Source organism: Sciurus vulgaris (genome assembly GCF_902686455.1).
Source record: "Sciurus vulgaris genome assembly, chromosome: 13".
NCBI lineage: Eukaryota > Metazoa > Chordata > Mammalia > Rodentia > Sciuridae > Sciurus > Sciurus vulgaris.
The window spans coordinates 11,757,980-11,778,592 of NC_136474.1; the positions used below are offsets into that span (position 1 = coordinate 11,757,980).

Sequence of the window (20,613 nt, forward strand, 5' to 3'; positions counted from 1 at the left end):
GTTTTAAACTAAAATACCAAGAAGTGTAATTGATCTTGTAAATAGAATTAAGAACACAATCACATAGTCGACTCAAAATATGCAGAGAAACCCATCAACAAAACTTAGCACGTTTTGTTAAACACGTTAAAAACCCTGAAAACCTAGGCACAAAAGGAACCTCCTTCAATATCATAAAGTTTATATTGAACAAACCAAATCCAACCTCATAGTAATTTGGGAAAAACAGAAAGATTTTCTTTCAACTCCAGAACAAGACAAGGATTTCAACTCTCACTCCTCCATTCAAATAGAGTAATATAAATTCTATCTAGAACATGTAGTTAAGGGAAGGAAAGAAAAGGAATAAAAATAGGCAAGGAAGATATCAAATTATTACTACTTGCAAAAGACTGCTGGAATTAAATTTGCAAAAGTTCAGCAAAATATCCATTTTCCTAAATCAACAAATAAATTTTGACAACTTTTCTGTCTACCATCAATAAACCTGCTAAGAAAGAAATCAATAGTTCCATTCACAATACACACAAAAAATAAAGAGAGAGAAAAAGAAAGAAAGGAAGGAAGGAAGGAAGGAAGGAAGGAAGGAAGGAAGGAAGGAAGAAAAAAAGAGAAAGAAAGAGAAAACCAGGCATAAATATAACTAAGGAGGTGAATAATCTTGACATTTGAAACTATGGAACATTCAGGAAAGAAATTGAAGAAGATCAAAGAAGATGGAAAGGTCTTGCATTTTCAGGGACAGACATAATTAATATTGTTAAAATGGTCATACTACCAAAACAATATACAGATTCAAGGCAATCCCCATCAAAATACCAATGACATTATCTACACAACCAGAAAAACAATCCTAAGCTTCATTTGGACAAATAAAAGACCCTGAATAGCCAAAGCAATTCCAAGTTGAAAAACTAATGCTGCAGGCAACACCATACCTGATTCAAATTACACTGCAGCCCTGTGTAATAAATCTACATGGTACTGGCCTAAAACCTGGCACCATCACCACTGGCCCAGAATAAAAGGCACACAGAAAACCCACACATCACCGTCATCTGATCCTTGACACAGGTGCCTAAGCAGGCATTGGAGAAAAGGCAGGCTTTGTGACCAGTGGTGCTGGGAAGCTGGTTACCACAGTAGGAAAGTAAGTTTAGACCTGTATCTCTCACCCTGCACCAGAATCAACTCAAAATGGGTTCAGGATCTTGGAATTAGACTAGAAGTTATGGGATGCTTACAAGGAAACCTACAGTCAAGACTCCAGCTTTGGATTTTATGTTGTAGCGAAAGTGCTGACGATGTTGGGCAGCTGGATTTCCCCCTAACTCTCTCCCTCCCCACCGCCAGCACTGAAGCGGATGAAAACAAACACTAACGATGGCGGCGCCGGGGGACCGGCTGCTGGGTTAAGGCAGGGGTGTTCGTTTGACCGGTGAGGGAAGCCCTGAAGAGAACCAGTCGACGTGATTGCGAGAACTTGCGCAGTGCTGCGAGCGAAACGCCCGGGGGCTGCGATCCCGGAGCTTCCTAAGGCACGAGGTGTCTGCGACCTGTGCTGTCACTGCAGCCCCGGAGCGCGGAACACTGCCAGGTGGCGCGGCTGGCCGGCCCCAGGCCCCGGCCTCCGTAATGAAAACTCCGAGCCACTCTCTGTGCCGCAGCTTCTCAGATTCCTATAGGCAATGGAAACTGACCTCAATTCCCAGGACAGAAAGGACCTGGACAAGTTCATTAAGTTTTTTGCCCTCAAGACGGTCCAAGTGATTGTCCAGGCTCGACTCGGTGAAAAGATTTGCACTCGTTCATCTTCTTCCCCCACAGGCTCAGATTTGTTCAACTTAGCAATCAAAGACATCCCGGAGGTTACACATGAGGCCAAGAAGGCACTGGCAGGGCAGCTGCCCGCTGTGGGACGGTCTATGTGCGTGGAGATCTCACTCAAGACTTCCGAGGGAGATTCCATGGAGCTGGAAATTTGGTGTCTTGAAATGAATGAAAAGTGCGATAAAGAAATCAAAGTTTCCTACACAGTGTACAACAGACTGTCACTGCTGCTGAAGTCCCTTCTTGCTATAACTAGGGTGACACCAGCCTACAGACTCTCCCGAAAACAAGGGCATGAATATGTCATCTTGTACAGGATATATTTTGGGGAAGTTCAGCTGAATGGCTTAGGAGAAGGCTTCCAGACAGTTCGTGTTGGGACAGTGGGCACCCCTGTGGGCACCATCACTCTTTCTTGTGCTTACAGAATTAACTTGGCATTCATGTCCACCAGGCAATTTGAGAGGACCCCACCTATCATGGGGATTATCATTGATCACTTTGTGGACCGTCCCTATTCCAGCTCCTCTCCCATGCACCCCTGCAATTACAGAACTGCTGGGGAGGATGATGGAGTGACATATCCATCAGTGGAAGACTCTCAAGAAGTGTGTACGACCTCTTTTTCCACCTCTCCTCCATCCCAGCTGATGGTTCCTGGGAAGGAAGGTGGGGTGCCCCTTGCTCCCAACCAGCCAGCCCATGGTGCCCAGGCTGACCAGGAGAGACTGGCGACCCACACTCCTGCTGACATGGCCCACTGTGCTGCCACACCTTCCAGCAGTGAGGATACTGAAACTGTGTCCAACAGCAGTGAGGGACGGGCCTCCCCACATGATGTCCTGGAGACCATCTTTGTCCGGAAAGTGGGGGCTTTTGTCAACAAACCCATCAACCAGGTGACTCTGACAAGTTTGGACATACCCTTTGCCATGTTTGCTCCGAAGAATTTGGAGCTGGAGGATACTGATCCTATGGTGAATCCTCCAGACTCCCCAGAACCCGCATCTCCTCTCCATGGCAGCCTGCACTCAGAGGGCTCCAGCGGGGGCAGCAGTGGCAATGCGCACGATGACTTCGTTATGATTGACTTTAAACCGGCTTTTTCTAAAGATGACATTCTTCCGATGGACTTGGGGACCTTCTATCGTGAATTTCAGAATCCCCCTCAGCTGAGCAGCCTCTCCATAGATATTGGGGCACAGTCCATGGCTGAAGACTTGGACTCGTTACCAGAGAAGCTGGCTGTGCATGAGAAGAACGTCCGGGAATTTGATGCCTTTGTAGAAACCCTGCAGTAAAGTGTCCTCCAGTACCAGCAGCATCCCTTTCCTGTGGTCCCAGAGGACAGAGAGCCTCCCATTCCTCAGCTGCTCGCATCCCTCATGCTGCTCCCAGCCAGCTGGAGGGGAAGGTGGTCCCTCCTTGGGGACCCAGAAATCCTTGCTCTTGGACCTCCTGGAGACTCCATGGTGGCAGTTAGGCCCAGTGACTGCATCTGCGAGGACTTGCCTTCTGCCTTAGGAGATGGAAGAACCTTTGTAACCAAAGGGCCTCTGCTGGGCCATCTGTGTACCCCACCCCTTGCCAGCTGCTTCACACAGGGTGTCATCAGTTCCTCCTGCTGCCAGCCTCCTGCCTGGGTCTACCCTGCAGCTGGCCCCCTGCCTGTCTGTCCTTACCATCAACCTCTTGACATTCCAGTTGTTGGCCCAGAGACTGTTGTGAGGCAGAAAGAGGAAGGAAACAGTGCTGGAAGGAGGAAGGAGGGTCCTGCTCTGTCTCCTAGTTCCTGGGGTCATCTTCCTCTGTCCCCCTCTCACCCTGCCCCTGTGCCCCTGTGCCCCTGTACTTTTGGCAATACAACAGGCCTGCCCACCGGTGAGGATGAGGGCTCTGGGCCCATCATCCTCACTGGGAGGGTTGTGCCAGCCCTTAGCAGAGGGCTGTGCAGCCCAGGTGGCTGCCTATGCTCCACAGAGGGAAAATAAAAACAAATCCTATGCCCCTAGGATTCTGTCATTGAGAATCACAGCAAAGGGCCTTCTCTTCTCTCTCCCCTGTTTCTGCTTCTTGGTTATAGGACATGGTAAATATTTATTACTTTCAGAGAAATCAGATATTTTATAGAGGAAATATGTTATGTTTGCAGTTAGATGTTTCCCTTGAGGAAGGTGAGGGTGGCCCATTCCTGAGATGGAGGCCTCCTCCTGTGGAGGTTCCTCAGAATCCGGGTTACTCAGCCCATCTTCCTTCCCATTATGTGTAAGGTGGGATCTAAGAATGGGGCTGGCCAAGGGCAAGTGACCTCCAGCGTTTGAACTGACAGTAGGCTTTCCCTTGCACCCCTGTGTGTTCCTGGTGGGAGCTCCAGTCTCGCAGCGTCTGTAGAGTCTTGGGTGCTAACTGTGACGACTCCCCAGAGTTATGCCACACATAGTGCCCAGGGGCATTGTGTGTGCTCCCTACTATTGGGGTACCTGTTCCTGATCCTCAGGGCTGGACTATGGAGCTTTTCCTCCTCCTGCTTTGGCTTGACCACCACCTCCCTTTAATCCTGGGGTCTCTACACTGCCCTGGGTTTACAAGCTGGATTGGTTCCCTGTTCAGAAACCAAAGCTGGGTGGATGATTGGTTTAATCCTTCAGGTGTTACTTGAGTTAAGTCAAGTGCCTAGCCATCTGTCCCCAGCCTGACTAGTGGCCTGGCCTAGGAGAACCAGCCTGCCCTGTTCCTCCTGTCCCCTGGGGTACACCTTGGCAGCAGCTGTTCTTTGGTGCAGATGGTTCTCAACTGCTTGTTAGTAAACTGCATGTGACACTGTTCCCATCTACAAGGCTGATCTCTGGGCACCAGAGTGGGCTCTTGGGGGCGGGAGGACCCTGCCCCTATGCATGATTCTGCTGCCATTAAGAAATACTCCCAGCAGTGCTGGCCAATTGGCTGTCCTGTCTTTGGGCCAGGGCACATCCTTGGCCCACTGAACCAATCAGATTTTCCCCCAAGGCCCAGCATGGACAAGGGGGATGGCCTCTGGTAAGTTACTGATGCCCCATCTCAGCTGCTGCCCTCTTTGCCTAGCATGGAAAGGTCCTGACTTCCTAATTGTGGACTCTCCAGGCAGCAGCCTTTCTCCAGGGCCCCATCTTTGGGGAAACCAGGGAGGCTAATCCCTGACTGAGCTGTCTGGGAGGAGCCAAGCAACCAGCAAGGCTACCTCCTGCCCCTCAGTCCTGTATCATAGGAGGAAGGAGGCCTGACCACCAACTCCTGCAGCACCCCAGGCACAGGCTGGGACCAGTCCCGTCTCCAGGTGGCAGGGTCCTTTCTCCTCCAGCCTTCTTGGTTTGGAAATAACTGAGGTATACTTCGACATGTACTCAAGAGATTTCCAATAAAATCTTTTCTGTAAAAAAAAAAAAAAAAAAAAAGACTCCAGCTTTGAGGCACAGACACAACATTCTCAGGGACACCCCTAAAGTGCAGGAAATAAAGCCAAGAGTCAATGAATGGGATGACTTCAAATTAAAAAGTTTCTGCACAGCAAAGAAATAATTGAGACTGTGAAGAGAGAGCATGAAATATGGGAGAAAATTTTGACTAGCTCAGCTAATCTTCTGACAGAAGAGTAATATCTAGACTATATAAAGTACTTAATGTGGAGTGTTGGTGGGAATGTCCATTAGCATAATAACTGTGATGTTTCTCAAAAGATTTGGCAGGGAATCACAATATAATACAGCTATAAATATTTCAGCATACTTCCTCAAAATTAAAGCCACCATACTTTAGCAATACACACATACCCATGTTATAGCAGCACAATTCACAATAGCCACACCTTAGAACCAAGCTAGGTGTTGGTCCACTGATGTATGAAGACAGAGAAAATGTGGTATATAGACACAATACAGATTTATTCAGCCATGAAGAAAAACAAAGTCATGTCATTTGCAGGAAAATGGCTGAAACATGAGAACATTACATTAAGTGAAATAAGTCAAACTCAGAAGGTTAAGTTCTATGTTTTCTCCCACATGCCAAAGCCAGAGAGAAAACAGGAGAAGAAAGGCAGGAGATGTCATGAAAATCAAGGGAGATCAGTAGAGGAAACAAAAAGTGGGGAGGGGAGTGCTGAGGAGTGACACTGGCCACAGGACATGGCTGCACTCTGTGCACATGCAAATGTGTAATAACAATTTCATCATGGTGCACCTCTGTGGCCACCAAAAGAAGGAAGAAGGAACAAAAATGCTCAAGGGGAGGTGAGAGTGATGGTTTTAGTATGTTTCCTTTCTCCTTGCTGCACATGGACTCTGAGATCCAGACCAGAATTCATGGGGGCCAGGTCTTTGGAACTTGGAGGAGGTGTCTGGCCACAGCCTGGACCCTGACCAGGGCAATCAGTGGAAGGGCCAGGACAATAAGGGCAGAGGCATTCATGGCCACAACCTGCACAGGCCTTGGGAGTATGACTGGGTGAAACATACCCTTCCTGCCCTCCCCTATGCTGGTCACAGGGCATCCTCTTTTGCACTGGACACAGGCCAGCATCTAGACTGGACAATCTGTGCTCCCATCCATGGTGCCAAGGACTTCCCGTACAGAACCACCTACATATCCATTTCCCTCTCTGCCTTGATATCAACCTTACCCCTTCTGAAACCTTCCTGGATAAGTAACTGAACTCTAGCCAAATGGCTGTGGCAAAGTCCAAGCCATTGACTCCCACTTTTCAGCAGGTGCCTCCTGCATCATCTTCTCAAGGATTCATGATTTTTGTGCTTATGGACGAGTTTTACCAGAAGGGAAGGATACAGACAGAGAGCATCCAGAAAAGATAGATCTCAGGAGCAATCCAGAGAAGTTGGGCACAGTTTGCAGACCATTTCCCTATCTGGGGACAACCAGGACATGTTTCTCTCCAGCAGGAAACTTTGTGCATATGTGCAGAATGTCTGAGCCCAGAGAAAATGGGCCAAGTGTCTGGGTTTGAGCATTTTACTGAGAAACAGTCACATAGCAGCATCATGCTACAGGACACTCGAGACCACTGAAACTTAGACTCGCAATGGTGAAGCCAGATGCACATCAAGCATATCTGATATACGTGCATGGCAGTCCTGACAAGCTGCAATGGCCCAATCCTTTGGTCAGGTGTACAAGGCATGATCATCAACCATGACCATCAGACCACTCTGAGGGCCACATTCCCAGTAGTGGGCCAAAGGCCAGTTCCGGTTGCAGGTTCCCTTGAAAACATCCAGGGACCAAAATGCAAAACCTATACATGGAACACTTTCCTGCTGCTCCACATGCACTATTTAAAACTCAACAGTGCCCATTTGAAGGGTCATTGAGTGTGTAAACTCTGACTCTGTCAAGAGTCACATCAAAAACACATCCAGTCATGATTGAACTGAGATTTGATCTATGGTGGTTTTATACTCAACTGTGCTGTGCTGTCTTCTCACTACCAGCTACTGGGGTGTTGAATATTTGCAGACCACCCATCCACTGGTGAGAGCAAACCTCGACTTGACTGGAAATTAATATGAGACTCCTCCCATTCTTCTGGGGGCCTATGAAGATATCTTTTGCTCATTCATATTCCACCTGCAAATGTTCTCTGTCTTTGCCCAGGTAGTTTCTCAAGGTGTGTGTCTATAAGGTCATCATAACTTTTACAGGTGGTATTGTTTCTTTTGTATAAAAGCATTAAGGGGCAGTACATGCATGGGGGTGGGGAGCATCATGGGCAAGTCATGGTAGCATACACCTGTGATCCCAGCCTCTCACAAGGTGCAAGCAGGAGCATCACAAATTTGAGGCCAGTCTAGGCAACTTACCTATACTCTGTCTCATAATAAACTGTTATGAGAAGAAGTGGAATGACAGAGCACTTGTCTAACATGTGTGAAACCTCAGTTCAATTCCCCCTCCTCCACTTAAAAAAGATTGTGAGATCTCTAGAGTTGAATTTCCTACCAGTATTACCTATTTTAAAAGGAAAGCTGAAAAGGAATATGTTGCAAATTATCAGGGAGAGAAAAACCTGATCTTTAAAAAAAATTCTCAAGGAAAAGCAAAGTTGAAATCAAATTTTAAATTGTCAAAACAAAACTTCAAGTATATGCAAAAGTCTGGCCAGGAATATACTGAACTTCCATATATTCATTACTCAGATTAAACAGGTATACTCCATGACCAATATTGTTTCAATGTTTTTATATTTTTATCCATTTTTCATTTGTATCCTAAAAGATAAGCACTACTTAAAATGTGCAAGCACTGCCAGTATTTCATCTAGAATATAAGACTCCCCAAACATAGGATCCTCTTCCCTCAGCCTCCCTGGTGGCTGGGGTGACAGGCATGGCCAGGAGGAGCATCCTGAGCAGTGAGGTTTGGCTCCAGTGCAGCCCTGCTGGGTCAGGTACCCAGGGAGGTGCAGCAGGTCACCCAGTCTGCATCCCCTGCTGCCCCTGACAGGCCTAGTGGTGAAGCCTGGTGGGCTCACAGACAGCCTCTGCAGCCTCCTGAGAGGAGTAGTTCTCCCAGGAGGCCTGCTGCCTGCATGTGCCCCCAACAGTTCAGGAAGAAACATCTTCAGCCAGGGCAGCTTCACCAAGTGAAATACTGAATTTATCTTTAATAAAGTTAATTTCATATAATTTGAAATGGTACATAAGAGTATTAGAAGAGACCTTCCAGTTTGACCAAGCTGTGACTTACAAGTCAGGATGAGAAGCTGCTGCAATTGGTAAAACCCAGAAATTCAGAAGGGGAAGGAAGAGGAAGTGAGGAGGAGAGAGCACCTGGGCCCATCTGCACCAGACACCCACAGCTCTGCTGCTGTCCTGCAGCCACATAGGGTCCCTTTCCTTCCCCAAGGGCCTAGGCATTTCAGCCTTCTTTAAAACCACAGACCCTGGCACAGTCTGTGGGGGAGGCATGGTGGCAGAAAGTAATGCCCCACTCTATATCACTAGGGAAGCAGGGTGGGACTGTGGTGGAGGGTCAGGGTCTGCCTGGTCACAGATAACCCTGGCTGAGGTGCCCTAGGGACAAGGACAGATCAAGGTATTGTGGTGAACTTTCTTCCTACATATCAATGAGGACCTCACAGGAGCCTATGGGACTCAAGCTGTCAGGGTCACAAAATCCAGCAGAGTATGTTAAAGTGGGGTTCCAGCAGGGCCAGGCACCAAGCAGTGTGTCCCTGCCAGGTAAGGGCTGTAGAATGGGGTGGGGTGGGGGAGCAGTGTGAGACCATAGGTCCAGGCTGAGCAAAACAAAACCAGGGTCAAGACAAAGCCTGGGTTCCCTATGAACAAGGTGGGGCAAAGAGGCCCCTGGCCCCAGCAGGGACAGGATGGGGAACTGAGGCTCTGTTACACAGTCTCCATAGCCACGATGTGATCCCACTCCCGATGACTGGGACAGCAGCCCTAAACCAGACCACCATGGGGAGAGGACACTGGGAAGTAGAGAAGGCAGAGAAGATCCCATGAGGCCATGGATTAGCACCATGTCACATCAGAAGAGGGGAAAACTGAGAAGAGTGAGTGCTACATTTACGTGAGTACTAAGGACATAAACTGTCCTGTGAGCCAGATACCCTGGCCATAAAGCTCAGTTCTCTGTGCCCTATGTCTGGGCAACCTCACCCAGGGGTTCTCAGTCTTTTCTGGGTCCTATCCTTAACTTCCCATCCCCCACCATTGCTTAGGATCCTCCAAGGACTGTGGGTGAGCACCCCTATCCCACCAGTGTTCAATTCCCTGTGGGTATTGTCAGTGGGCAGACTTTTGTACCAGTGTTCACTCTGTACTGAGTCCTAGGCAATTTGGTACTCTTAATGATTTCTCTCAGTGAGCTCCATTCTAACTAATGTCAGTAAACCATCTCTGGCCTTATCTGCATGTCCATTCCAAACCTAATGTGGAAACTTGGTGAGATGTGAATACTTCTTCCTTCCAACATTCATAATAGCCCTTTGGTGATGCTATGAAGATGACTGAAAACCCAAGAAAATTTTAAGAGATATCAATGCCCACAGTACTGAGAACCTCATTACACCACTCATTGCCCACCATTTCCACACTATTGCTCAAGTGTCTGAGATCATTTGGTTATGAAGCAGGCCCAGGATTTCTGACGTCTTTCTGAACATTGGATGGAAGTATATACTTAAGAGTTTTTAGGATCATTTCTGATATATCACTGGCTAGTTTCTTTTGACAAGAGAAGACAACTCAGGAATACTGAGTAAGTCACAATGCACACCTTCAAAAGAAAATGTGAAATGTGGTCAAGGAAAATTTCCATCTTTATGGAGGACTTCTTCAGATCTTCAAAATTGGACTACTTTGACCATACCTGAGGTCACTAAACCTTTGTCCCAACTCTACAGAATGTTCCAAAAACTCAGACCCCTGTAGGTGAGAACACTCTCACAGAAGACATCTGTCTCCACTGGAACCTGTACTCAAGAACCCTTCATATATCTTTGCTTAGTCTTCTCAGGGTTCTCTTTCCAACCATCATTGCTCAGAGTCTTCAGAGTCCTCTGATTGAGTGCCCCTCCCCAACCACTTCTCAGTCTCCTCTAGGTCCTACCCTCTATCTTCCCTCATCCAACATTGCTCAGGGTACTCTGATTCCTGTGGAAGTGGTACACTAGTTTTCTGATTCCACTGCACTAGTTTTCTGATTCCACTGGGTCCTCTTGGTGATAGCACCTCTCCTAACATGGCTCAACTTTCTTTGTTTAAGCTAAGTTTGCTTAACTTGTCCTTACTCACTCTCCTTTGGGTCCTGTCAGTGAGCAGCCTTCACCTAACAGTACTCAGTCTTCTGTTTCCTTTGTCTGAGTTCCTTAACCATTCCTTTCTCATTCTTCTCTTGGTCATTTTGGTGAGCACCCCTCACATTTGAGTGCTAAGTCTTCTCTCTGTCCTATTTCATGTTCCCCAAGGCAATCCTAGCTCGGAATCCTCTGGTTTCTGTGGGTGTGTGGCTCTCTCCTGACAGTGGTCAGTCTTCTGCATCCTGTTGTTAATTTCCTTTCACATGCCGTTGCTCACCATCATATGAGTCCTCTGGTGAGTGCCACTCACACACAGATGCTCAGTATTTCCCAAATACTGCTTTGCAGTGCCCTTTAATCCTTCAGTACTCTGTTTCTTCTGTGTCCACTGAGTGAGTGTCACTCATTCAGCAGTGCTCAGAATACTTGGGACCTCTGTGTGTGTACCCCTTACACAGCAGTATCAGTCTTCTCTGTGCCATGTGCTAAGTTCTCATAGCCAAACTTATCTCAGCCTCCTCTGGATCCTGTGTGTAATCATAGATAGTTTAACATTGCTTATCCTTCTGGGTTCCTTCTTAACCTCACCTACCCCACCATTGCTCAGGGTTTTCTGAATACCATGGGTGAGCACCCCTCTCTCACCTGTGCTCAGTATTCTCTGGGTTCTGTCCTTAATCTTCCCTCATGCTCCATTGTTCAGTGTAGCTTCTCTTGTGCCAGACTAGCTCATACGTGGGGCAAGCTGCACAGAGTAAAGACCCAGACTCTGGGAGTTGGATGGAAGTAAGCTTGTGTCAAGCAGCTTGCAAACTCATTTACTGAGGGAACAGTTATACATTTTATAGGTTTCTTGCCCAATCAGAATGCACCATGAGGGATCAGACCACCAGGTTCCTATACAGGTTACCTTGGTAACATTGAGTCAGTTTGGGGGAGTTGTATACTTTCCTAGGTGGCCAGAGCAGAACACTCTTCCCTGCAGGTTTTCCTGTCAGGTCTGAATGTGCAAAGGTTTTCCCTGCACACTTGAGATGTTCACTGCTGTCAGCCAAGAACTAGGATTTCTCCCAACAGTTCAGGGTCCTCTGAGTTCTGTGATTGAGGGCCTGTCTCCCACAAGTTCTCAGTCACCTGTGTGTGTTGTGGGTGGGCACACTTCTGACACCAGTGCTTCACTGAACCTTAAGCAACCTGGTTCTCTTAGTGAAATCTCTGGGCGAGTCCCATTCCAGCTAACGTAACTACAATATCTCAGTCCTTATCTGTGTGTCCAGGTCAACACTATGGTGGAAACTTGAAGAGATGTGGATACTTCCTCTTTCCAACAATCTCAATTGTTCTTTGGTGCTGCCATGAAGTCAGGCTCCTCAAAAATTCCTGAAGACCTAAGGCAATTTAATGGATATCAATTTTTCACAGCACCTAGGACTGTGTTCCATCACTTTTCATCCACCATTTTCACACCAGTGTTCAAGTGGCTGAGTTATCATGGGTGATGTAGCATGCCCAGAATTTCTCACAACTTCCTGAACAGTGGATATAAAAAAAAATAAGTATTTTCAGGGTTTTCTCTGATGTATCACTGGCTTCTCTCTTTTGACAAGAAAGGAAACCTCTTACAACATCTGAGTCAGGCACAATGTACACCTTCAAAAGACAGTGTGAAATGTGGTCAAGGACAATTTTCCATCATCACAGAGGATGTCTTCAGACCTTTGAAAAGGACAATTCCGACCATACTTGAGGTCAATAAAACTTTGCCCAAGGGATTTGCTAAAAAGGTTCCAAAAATTCTGATCCTTATAGGCATAGAATAGGTCTCCCAAAAGACCTTTCTCCTCTGGATCCTGTAGCCAAGCAAAACTCATGTATCTTTGCTCTTTCTTCTCTGGTTTCTACCACCATTGCTCAGGGTCTTCTGAGCCCTCTGGGTGAATTGCCACTGTCCCTCAAGTTCTCAATCTTCTCTGAGTTCAGTCCTAAATCTCCCCTTATTCAACATTGCTCAGGATATTCTGAGTCTTGTGTATGAATGCTGCTCTCTGATTCCACTCAATCCTCTTGGTGATAGTCCCTCTTGTAACATGGCACAGTCTTCTTTGTTTAAGCTAACACATTTGCCTAACCTGTCCTTACACAGTCTCTTCTGGGTCCTGAGGGTGCATGCCCCAAACCTAACAGTGCTCAGTCTTCTCTGTTTCTTTTAACTGAGTTCCCTAACCATTCCATGCTCATTCTTCTCTGGGTCACTTTTGTGAGCACCTCTCACCTGAAAGTGCTCAGTCTTCTCTCTGTTCTGTATCATGTTCCCCAAGGCAATCCTTGCTCAGACTCCTGTGGGCCCTGTGGGTAATTGCCCTTCCAACCACAACCCTGCTTACAGTGACCACCTAGCTGTCCATTCACTAATTAATCTGTCAAATTCATTAGTGTCCTGATTAGTTCTGAACCCTTGTGATCTCATCACTTCACTTCTGCAGGTCCTGCACTTTCTCACAGGTGAACTTGGTGGACACACAGGTGAACACCATGCAGATCACTTTCCACCCATAGACTCCACCTCCCCCCGCCCCAGGATACAGATCCCCTCATTCAGGCAATATTAAGGGATGCATGCAACCTCTATTCTCCTCTGCACACCTGGTGACAGGTTCCAGTACCTGTCATGTCCTGAGTCGTCACCTTGAGATACTTTAATATCTAACATTGACACTTTCCTTTTCCCCACCAGGTCCCCATTTCTCTTGGGACTGTAGCCTGAATCCAGGGAGCTCTACCAGTAAGCTGCATTTATTTTTCATTTTGAGACAGGGCATATCTACATTTCACATGTTTGTACAATCAGTTCACACCCAGTGTCAGATGTCTTAGTTAATTCAGGCTTCCACAACACAACCCAAACAGGCAGCTCATAAACAACAGAAATTCATGCCCAGGGTTCTAGAGACTGGAGCCTAAGAACAACACAGATCAGATTGGGAGTCTGGTCTCCCCACTGTGCCTCACCTGTGGTCAGGTCAGGAGCTTACTGAACCCGAATGTGAGGCACTCAGGAAGGTTCCTTGCTCCTGACCTATGACCTTCCAAAGACCCTCCTGATAACATCACATTGGGTTGAGGCATCAACATAAATTTGGGACATCACACGTTCAGACCGTAAGACAGGAGGGGATGGGTTCAGCCAGGTGACCCCACCCCAGGCCTGTGTCAGCTGGGATGTGCTGCAAAGTCTCTCTGGGCCTAGGGACCAGTCAGAGACCAGTGCCTGCCAGCACACCTGTAGATAGAAAGCACCCAGGAAACCACTCTGGATGGAAGGACTCACATAAGAGATTTTATTAAGCAGATGAGCAGAGTGTCTGCCCTGATGGGTGAGAGAGGGACAGAGAGAGAGAGAGAGAAAGGACGGGGAGGTATTTTCAAGTAGAAGAGCAGTGGCAGCAAAATGGAAGGGAGAGATGGCTGCAGTCTTGTTAACCCATTTTTCCTTTATTGACCACATCTGAGCCTTTGCAGTTTCATGCTGTGCTTCTGGAGGCCACCTGTGCCCTGCTGAGGTTCGGAGGAGTGTCCACCCAAGGTCCATGTGTTGAAGTTTGCGTCCAGTTTGGTGGTGCTCTTGGGAGAGGTGGAACCCTTAGGAGGAAGGACCTGGTGGGAGGAGGCTGGGGCTTAGGAACCTGACCCTGCCTGTCTCTTTGCATCCCAGCTGCCATGAGGGGCTCAGACATTCTCTGCCACATACCTGCCATGATTTGCTATGGTGCCACAGGCCAGGGGCCACAGGCCACAGGGTCAAGTAAACATGGAGTGAAACCCCTGAAACCTTTCCTCCTGCTGAACTGTTCACTTCAGGAATTTTATCACAGCAACAGAAAACTGACTCTCATGCCTTTTACTTGCAATAGGCTGAGTCCTAGAAAGTTCATTAATGATCTTAATCCCCAGGGGAATCCAGGGGATTCCTTCAATTGCAGGCCTGGCCTCCAGGCCCAGGGTGGGAGGGGAAGCAGTAAGGGACTTAATGTGGGCAAGACTCAGAGACCCCAAAGAACAAACGAGCAGTTGTGGAACAAAGCAGAGGGAGGGTGGCCAGGGATGCATACTGAACCACCAGTCTGGAGGCCCCCATGACCCTTCATGCTAACATGGGCACCAACATGCTTCCTCAGTGCTCATAAGCACCCACACACATTCACCCTTCATGCAAACTGTACATGCTCACACCTAATATGGTTCCACACACACACTCTCCTCTGGCACACTCCATATTCACCACTCAGCCCTTATGCACACTCTACATGGACATTCACTACTTATGCACTGTTCACATGGACACCCAATCCTCATGCACACTCACTCATCTACACTTCCCATGCACACTGACTCTTAATGCACACCCCACATGCACACTTACCCCTCATACACATTCCACATGGACACTCCACATGCATACTCCACATGGACATTCACTCCTCATGCACTCTCCACATGCACACTCACTACTCCTGCATACTCCACATGAACACTCCTTTCACATGCATCTTCCATAAGCACAATCACTCCATGCAAATTCCACATACACAGTCCTCCTAATACACATTCCATGTGCACACTCCTCATAAACACTCCACATGCACACTAACTCCACATGAGTACTCCACATAGACCCTCACTTATCATGCACACCCCATATGTACACTCAACTCCTCATACACTCTCCACATTCACATTCATTTCTAATGCACTCACACATGCATACACACATTCCCACTCCACATGTGCAGACACCATCTACACAGAGTCACAACAGTTATGCACACAGCACACCCACACTGCCCCAACATCTATTTGCTGGGAGGTCTTCCAGTCACATGTGATCCACTGCTGGGCCCAGATGCAAGCCAGGCCACCTCCCACCATACAGAGAGAGACTGGGCGTGGAAAAGACAGCACTGATACCTGGTTGTGCACAGGTCCAGGTGTGACAGACACTGGAATCCAGGGAAAATGGGTAAATTTCAACTCAAGTTTACCCACATTCTGGATTAGGTAACTGAATGGTAGGTGGCCTGAGATGTGTTTGCTAGAGCACACCATGTGTTTCGGGGTAGGGGAATCTAAGAATGTGGGAGGATTTGTGGAGTATTTTGGATTTCTGGATGCCAGAGCAGGGGTAGCAGTGCAGGCCTAGAGCTGCCAGGCAGGGACCTAGGCATGTAGGTTTAGTTAGACCCCTCAGACAGAACCACAACCAGGAGTCCTGGAAGAGTGAACACTCTGAGCTGCAGACACAGTCCTGTGATGAGGCCCCAAGTCTGGAGCACAGTATGGACATCAGCAGGGGAGCCAGAACTACATCATGACTGGGAGATTCTCAGTGTGCTGACTCATGCAGACTCCTGAGTGGCAGGTAGCCAATCCCCAAGTCAACAAAAACAAAAAACAAACATGTTACCATTTTGAGGACACTCTCATTTTCTCTAATAAATCTAAATTAATCCATTTCTCTGAGATTCTCCTATGTTAGAATCTGAGCCATGAGACTCCGCAACATAACATGTGTGTCAAGTCTGTGAAGGGAGAATCAGATCCCAGTCATGCCATGACTGGCTGAAAGAAGCTGAGGCCACATGGTCACAAGTCTCGAATTTAGGATCCTGTGTGTGAGTCTTCATAGAAGTTTTCAGTACCCAGTCTGATGTGAATTTTATTTCTTTCTCTGTTTTTAGAGAGGCAGCTTATTTAGGAAAGCAAATTCCTCTTCAAGGTTGCAGGTGATTTAAGAGCTGACTAGAGAATAGTCCCCAAAGTAACTTGAATAACCAGAACTTACAGTGAGGGAGCAGAAGTCATGAGAGCCAAAAGCCTCCCCTCAGACAAAACAGATATATCATGTAAGTGTGCAAAACCAAAAAGTGAATATACCAGTCAAGCCCCCCAAATCCATAATCACAAGAGGACAAATGAAGGCAGCTATGGACATCCTGGCTAAAGTTGCTCTAAACTTCTGGGTAGTCATGTCATGTGGGTTCTGGGCAGGAAACTTGGAGTATGTGGATACGTCCTCTTTCCCTACCTCAATAGGCCTTTACTGCTGCCATACAGACAGCCTCTTCACCAATGCCTGAAAACACAAGCAATTTTAATGACTGTCAATTCCAATGCCACTGAGGACTTCCTTCCACCACTCATAGTCCACCATTTCCACACCCTTCTCAAGTGGCTCAGCTCTTATGAGTAACGTAGCGTGCCCAGTATTTTCTCCCTTCCCTCTGACCACTGAATGAAAGCATATATTTAAGAATTTTCAAGATCTTCTCTGACATGTCACTGGCTGGTCTCTTTTCACCAGTGAATAAACCTCTTAGGACATCTGCATCAGGATCAATTCACACCTTCAAGGGAGATCATGAATTATGGCCAAGAACAATTCTCCATCATCATGGAGGACTTCTTTAGACCTTTTGAATAGCACCACTCCCACCATCCTTGAGGTCACTGAGACATTGGCCCAAGGGACACTCTCAAAAATATTCCAATAACTCTGAGGCCTATAGGTGAGAAAATCTCTCCCAAAAGAGCTCAGGTCCTCTGGATCCTGGGGTCAAACAGCGCTCCTATAACTTGGCTCAGCCTTCTCTGTGTTCTGCCCCTAAATCTCCTTTCAATCACCTTTGCTCAGGGTCTTCTGAGTCCTGTGGAATAAAACCCCTCTCCCACCAATGCTCAGTCTTCTCTGGGCCCTGTCCTTAACCTCCCTTTCCCAACCATTGATCAGGGTCTTCTGAATCCTGTGGGTAAGCACCCATGTCAACCCGGTGCTCAATCCCCTCTGGATATTTTGGGTATACACACTTCATCTACCTTTGCACATACTCCAATGAGCCCTAGGTGATCTCTTTCCCTTAGTGAACTCTCTGCATGAGCCCCTTTCCTGCTAATGTCAATAAAATATCTCTGACCTTATCTGCATGTCCAGGCCAACATGACTGTGGAAACTTGGAATGATGTGGATACTTTCTCTTTCAAGGAACCTCAATAGGCACTTGGAGCTGCCATACAGACAGGCCCCTCAACAATACCTGAAAATTCAAGACAATTTTAAAGGATGTCAATTCCAACAGTACTAAGTACCTCTTTCCACCACTCAGAGTCCACCATTTCCACACCTTTGCTCAAGTTGTTGAGCTCTTGTGAATGATGTAGCATGCCCAGGATTTCTGCCATCCCTCTGACCAGTGGATTGAAAGCATATATTTAAGTATCTTCAGGACCTCTCTGATATGTCACTGGATGCTCTGTTTTGACAAGAGAAAAATCTTCCTAGGACCTCTGGGTCAAAAGCAATGTACACTTTCAAGGGACAGTGTGAAATGTGGGGACAATTTCCCATTATCATGGAGGGATTTTTGGACAGTTTAAATAGCACCATTACCACCACCCCACAGGTCACTGAGAAATTCACCTGAGGAACACTATCAAAAAGGATCTCAAAACTCTGACACCTGTAGGAGAGATACCCTCTTCCAAAATTGCTCTGTCTCCTCTGGATTCTGTGGTCAAGGACACCTAATCTAACTTGGCTCAGTCTTCTCTGGGTTCTGCCCTAAAATAGATCTAAGCCAACATAGTTCAGAGATTTTTGAGTCCTCTGGGACAGTGCCCCTCTCCCAGCAGTGCTCAGTCTTCTGAGCACTGTCTTTAATCACCTCTCCCTGACCATTGCTCAGGGTCCCCTGAGTCCTACAGGTGAGCGATCCTCTCCCTCCAGTGCTCAGTCACCTTTGGGTATTGTGGATGGACACTCCTCAAATACCAGTGCTCACTCTCCAATGAGCCCTAGGTAACCCATTTCCCTTAGTGAACTCTCTGGGTGGACCTCTTTCCTGCTAATGTCAGCAAATCATCTCTGGCCTTAACTCTGTATGCTGGCCAATATGATTGTGGAAAATGTAGAGATGTTTTATATGCTAATGTGCTGATATTACATCAATATTAACAATCATAGGTTAACTCTTATAGCTCTCTCTTAATTGCTAACGTATGGATAGTTAATTAATAAAGTTCATAGGGCAGCTATAGTATTAGTTTTATAGGTTATACCATGAATATTATATTAATATTAAAGAAAACAATGCAGCTATGATATTATTTAGGATGACAAAGTATGGATATTATATTAGTATTAAAGGTCAGTGAACTGCAATTTCATTCATTGTAAATGCTATAGCATGTATATCATGTATGTATTGATGGTCCAGGGAGCAATTATATTATTTTTAGATACACATTATGGACATTACATGAATATCAAAGGACACAGAGCAGCTATTATGTTAGCTTTTGAGGACACAATATAGTTATCACATTAATGCTAAAGACCACAGAGCAATTATTATACTAGTTTTAGGTCCTAAACTGTGGATATTGTATAATACTGATGGAAGAGAGCTTATATTATATTAGTATTCATTGTTACAACATGGATATTATATTAGTACTAACAGCCACAGGGCAGGTGTTTTATGAGTTTTATATGTTACAGTATGGCTATCATATTAATAATTAAGGCCATAGGCAAACTATTATATCAACTGTAATTGCTATAGTATGGAGACTACGTAGTATGGCTATAGTACAGCTATCATAGGTATTTAAAGACCACAGGGCAGCTACTATTTCATGCTTAGGGGGGCACAGTTTTGATGTATTATTAGTATTAAAGGCCACAGAAGAGCTATAATATTAGTTTTAGAAGTCACAGTTTGGATATGCTATTAATATTAATTAATGCCACAGGGCAACTGTTATATTAGCTCGAGAGGCTACATTATAGATATTACACTGGTTATAAAAGCCACAGGACAGCTATTTTATCAGTTTTTGTATGGTTATTATATAGTGTTAAAGGCCACAAGGCAGCTGTTAGTTCTAGATACTATGGTGTGAATATCTTATTACTATTAAAGGCCATGGGGCAGCTATCATCACTATTATATAGTATAGTTTTTAAATTATATTAGTATTAAAGGTCACAGGGCAACTCACATTAGTTTTAAAAGCATATAGTTTAGCCAGGCACAGTGGCACACACCTGTAGCCCTAGTGGTTTGGGAGGCTGAGGCAGGAGGATCACAAGTTCAAGGTCAGCCTTAGCAAGACCTCATCTCAAAAAAATAAAATAAAAAAGGACTCAGGATGTGGCTCAGAGGTTCAATCCCAGGTACAAAAAAAAAAAAAAAAAAAAAGAACAGCATAAAGTATAAATATTACACCAATATTAAAGATCACATGCAGCTATTATATTAGTTTATGAAGCTATAATATAAATATAACATTAACATTTAAATCCATGACAGTTATTATATTAGTTTAATAGTAATTATATTACTTTACTGTTTAAGGCTACAGGGCAGATATTTCATCAGATCAAATGCTATACATGGATTTTACATTAATGTTAAAGGCCAGGGAAGGGGAAAAAATAACAGAATGAATCAAACAACATTACTGTATGTGGATTTATGATTACACAAATGGTATGCCTTTGCGCCATGTACAAACAGAGAGGCAACATGTATCCCATTTGTTTACAATAAAATATAAAAAAAAAAATGTTAAAGGCCACAGGGCAACTAAAATATTTGCAGAAGATTCTGCACTATACATGTTAAAATGCTACTAAAGGCCAAATTCAACTATTACATTAGGTTAAAATGTTATTGTATCAATATTACTTTTACTCAAAGCCAGATGTCAGCTGGATACAATATTAGTGTGAAAGGTCACATGTCAGCTATTACTTTAATTTTAGATAGCAAAGTATGATAGCAGGGTATAAATATTGCATTTATATTATACAATTGATTAATTACATAATGTGATTATTAGGTAATTACATAATGAAAATTACATTGCAATTGACCAAATAAAATAAAAAGATGGCAAATAGTTATACGAAATGA

General features: G+C 45.6%; 1 protein-coding gene and 1 long non-coding RNA gene across 2 annotated transcripts in view; one reads left to right on the top strand and one right to left on the bottom strand.

Annotated features, from left to right (window-relative positions):
• LOC306643021 overlaps window positions 1-20,613 on the bottom strand; it is a 657,668-nt gene that overhangs the window by 592,284 nt on the left and 44,771 nt on the right. The window lies entirely within an intron of this gene.
• LOC306643226 (autophagy-related protein 13-like) lies at window positions 1,328-4,920 on the top strand. Its single transcript, XM_079109216.1, has one exon. The coding sequence runs from the start codon at window positions 1,689-1,691 to the stop codon at window positions 3,129-3,131; it is 1,443 nt and encodes a 480-aa protein (XP_078965342.1). The 5' UTR covers window positions 1,328-1,688; the 3' UTR covers window positions 3,132-4,920.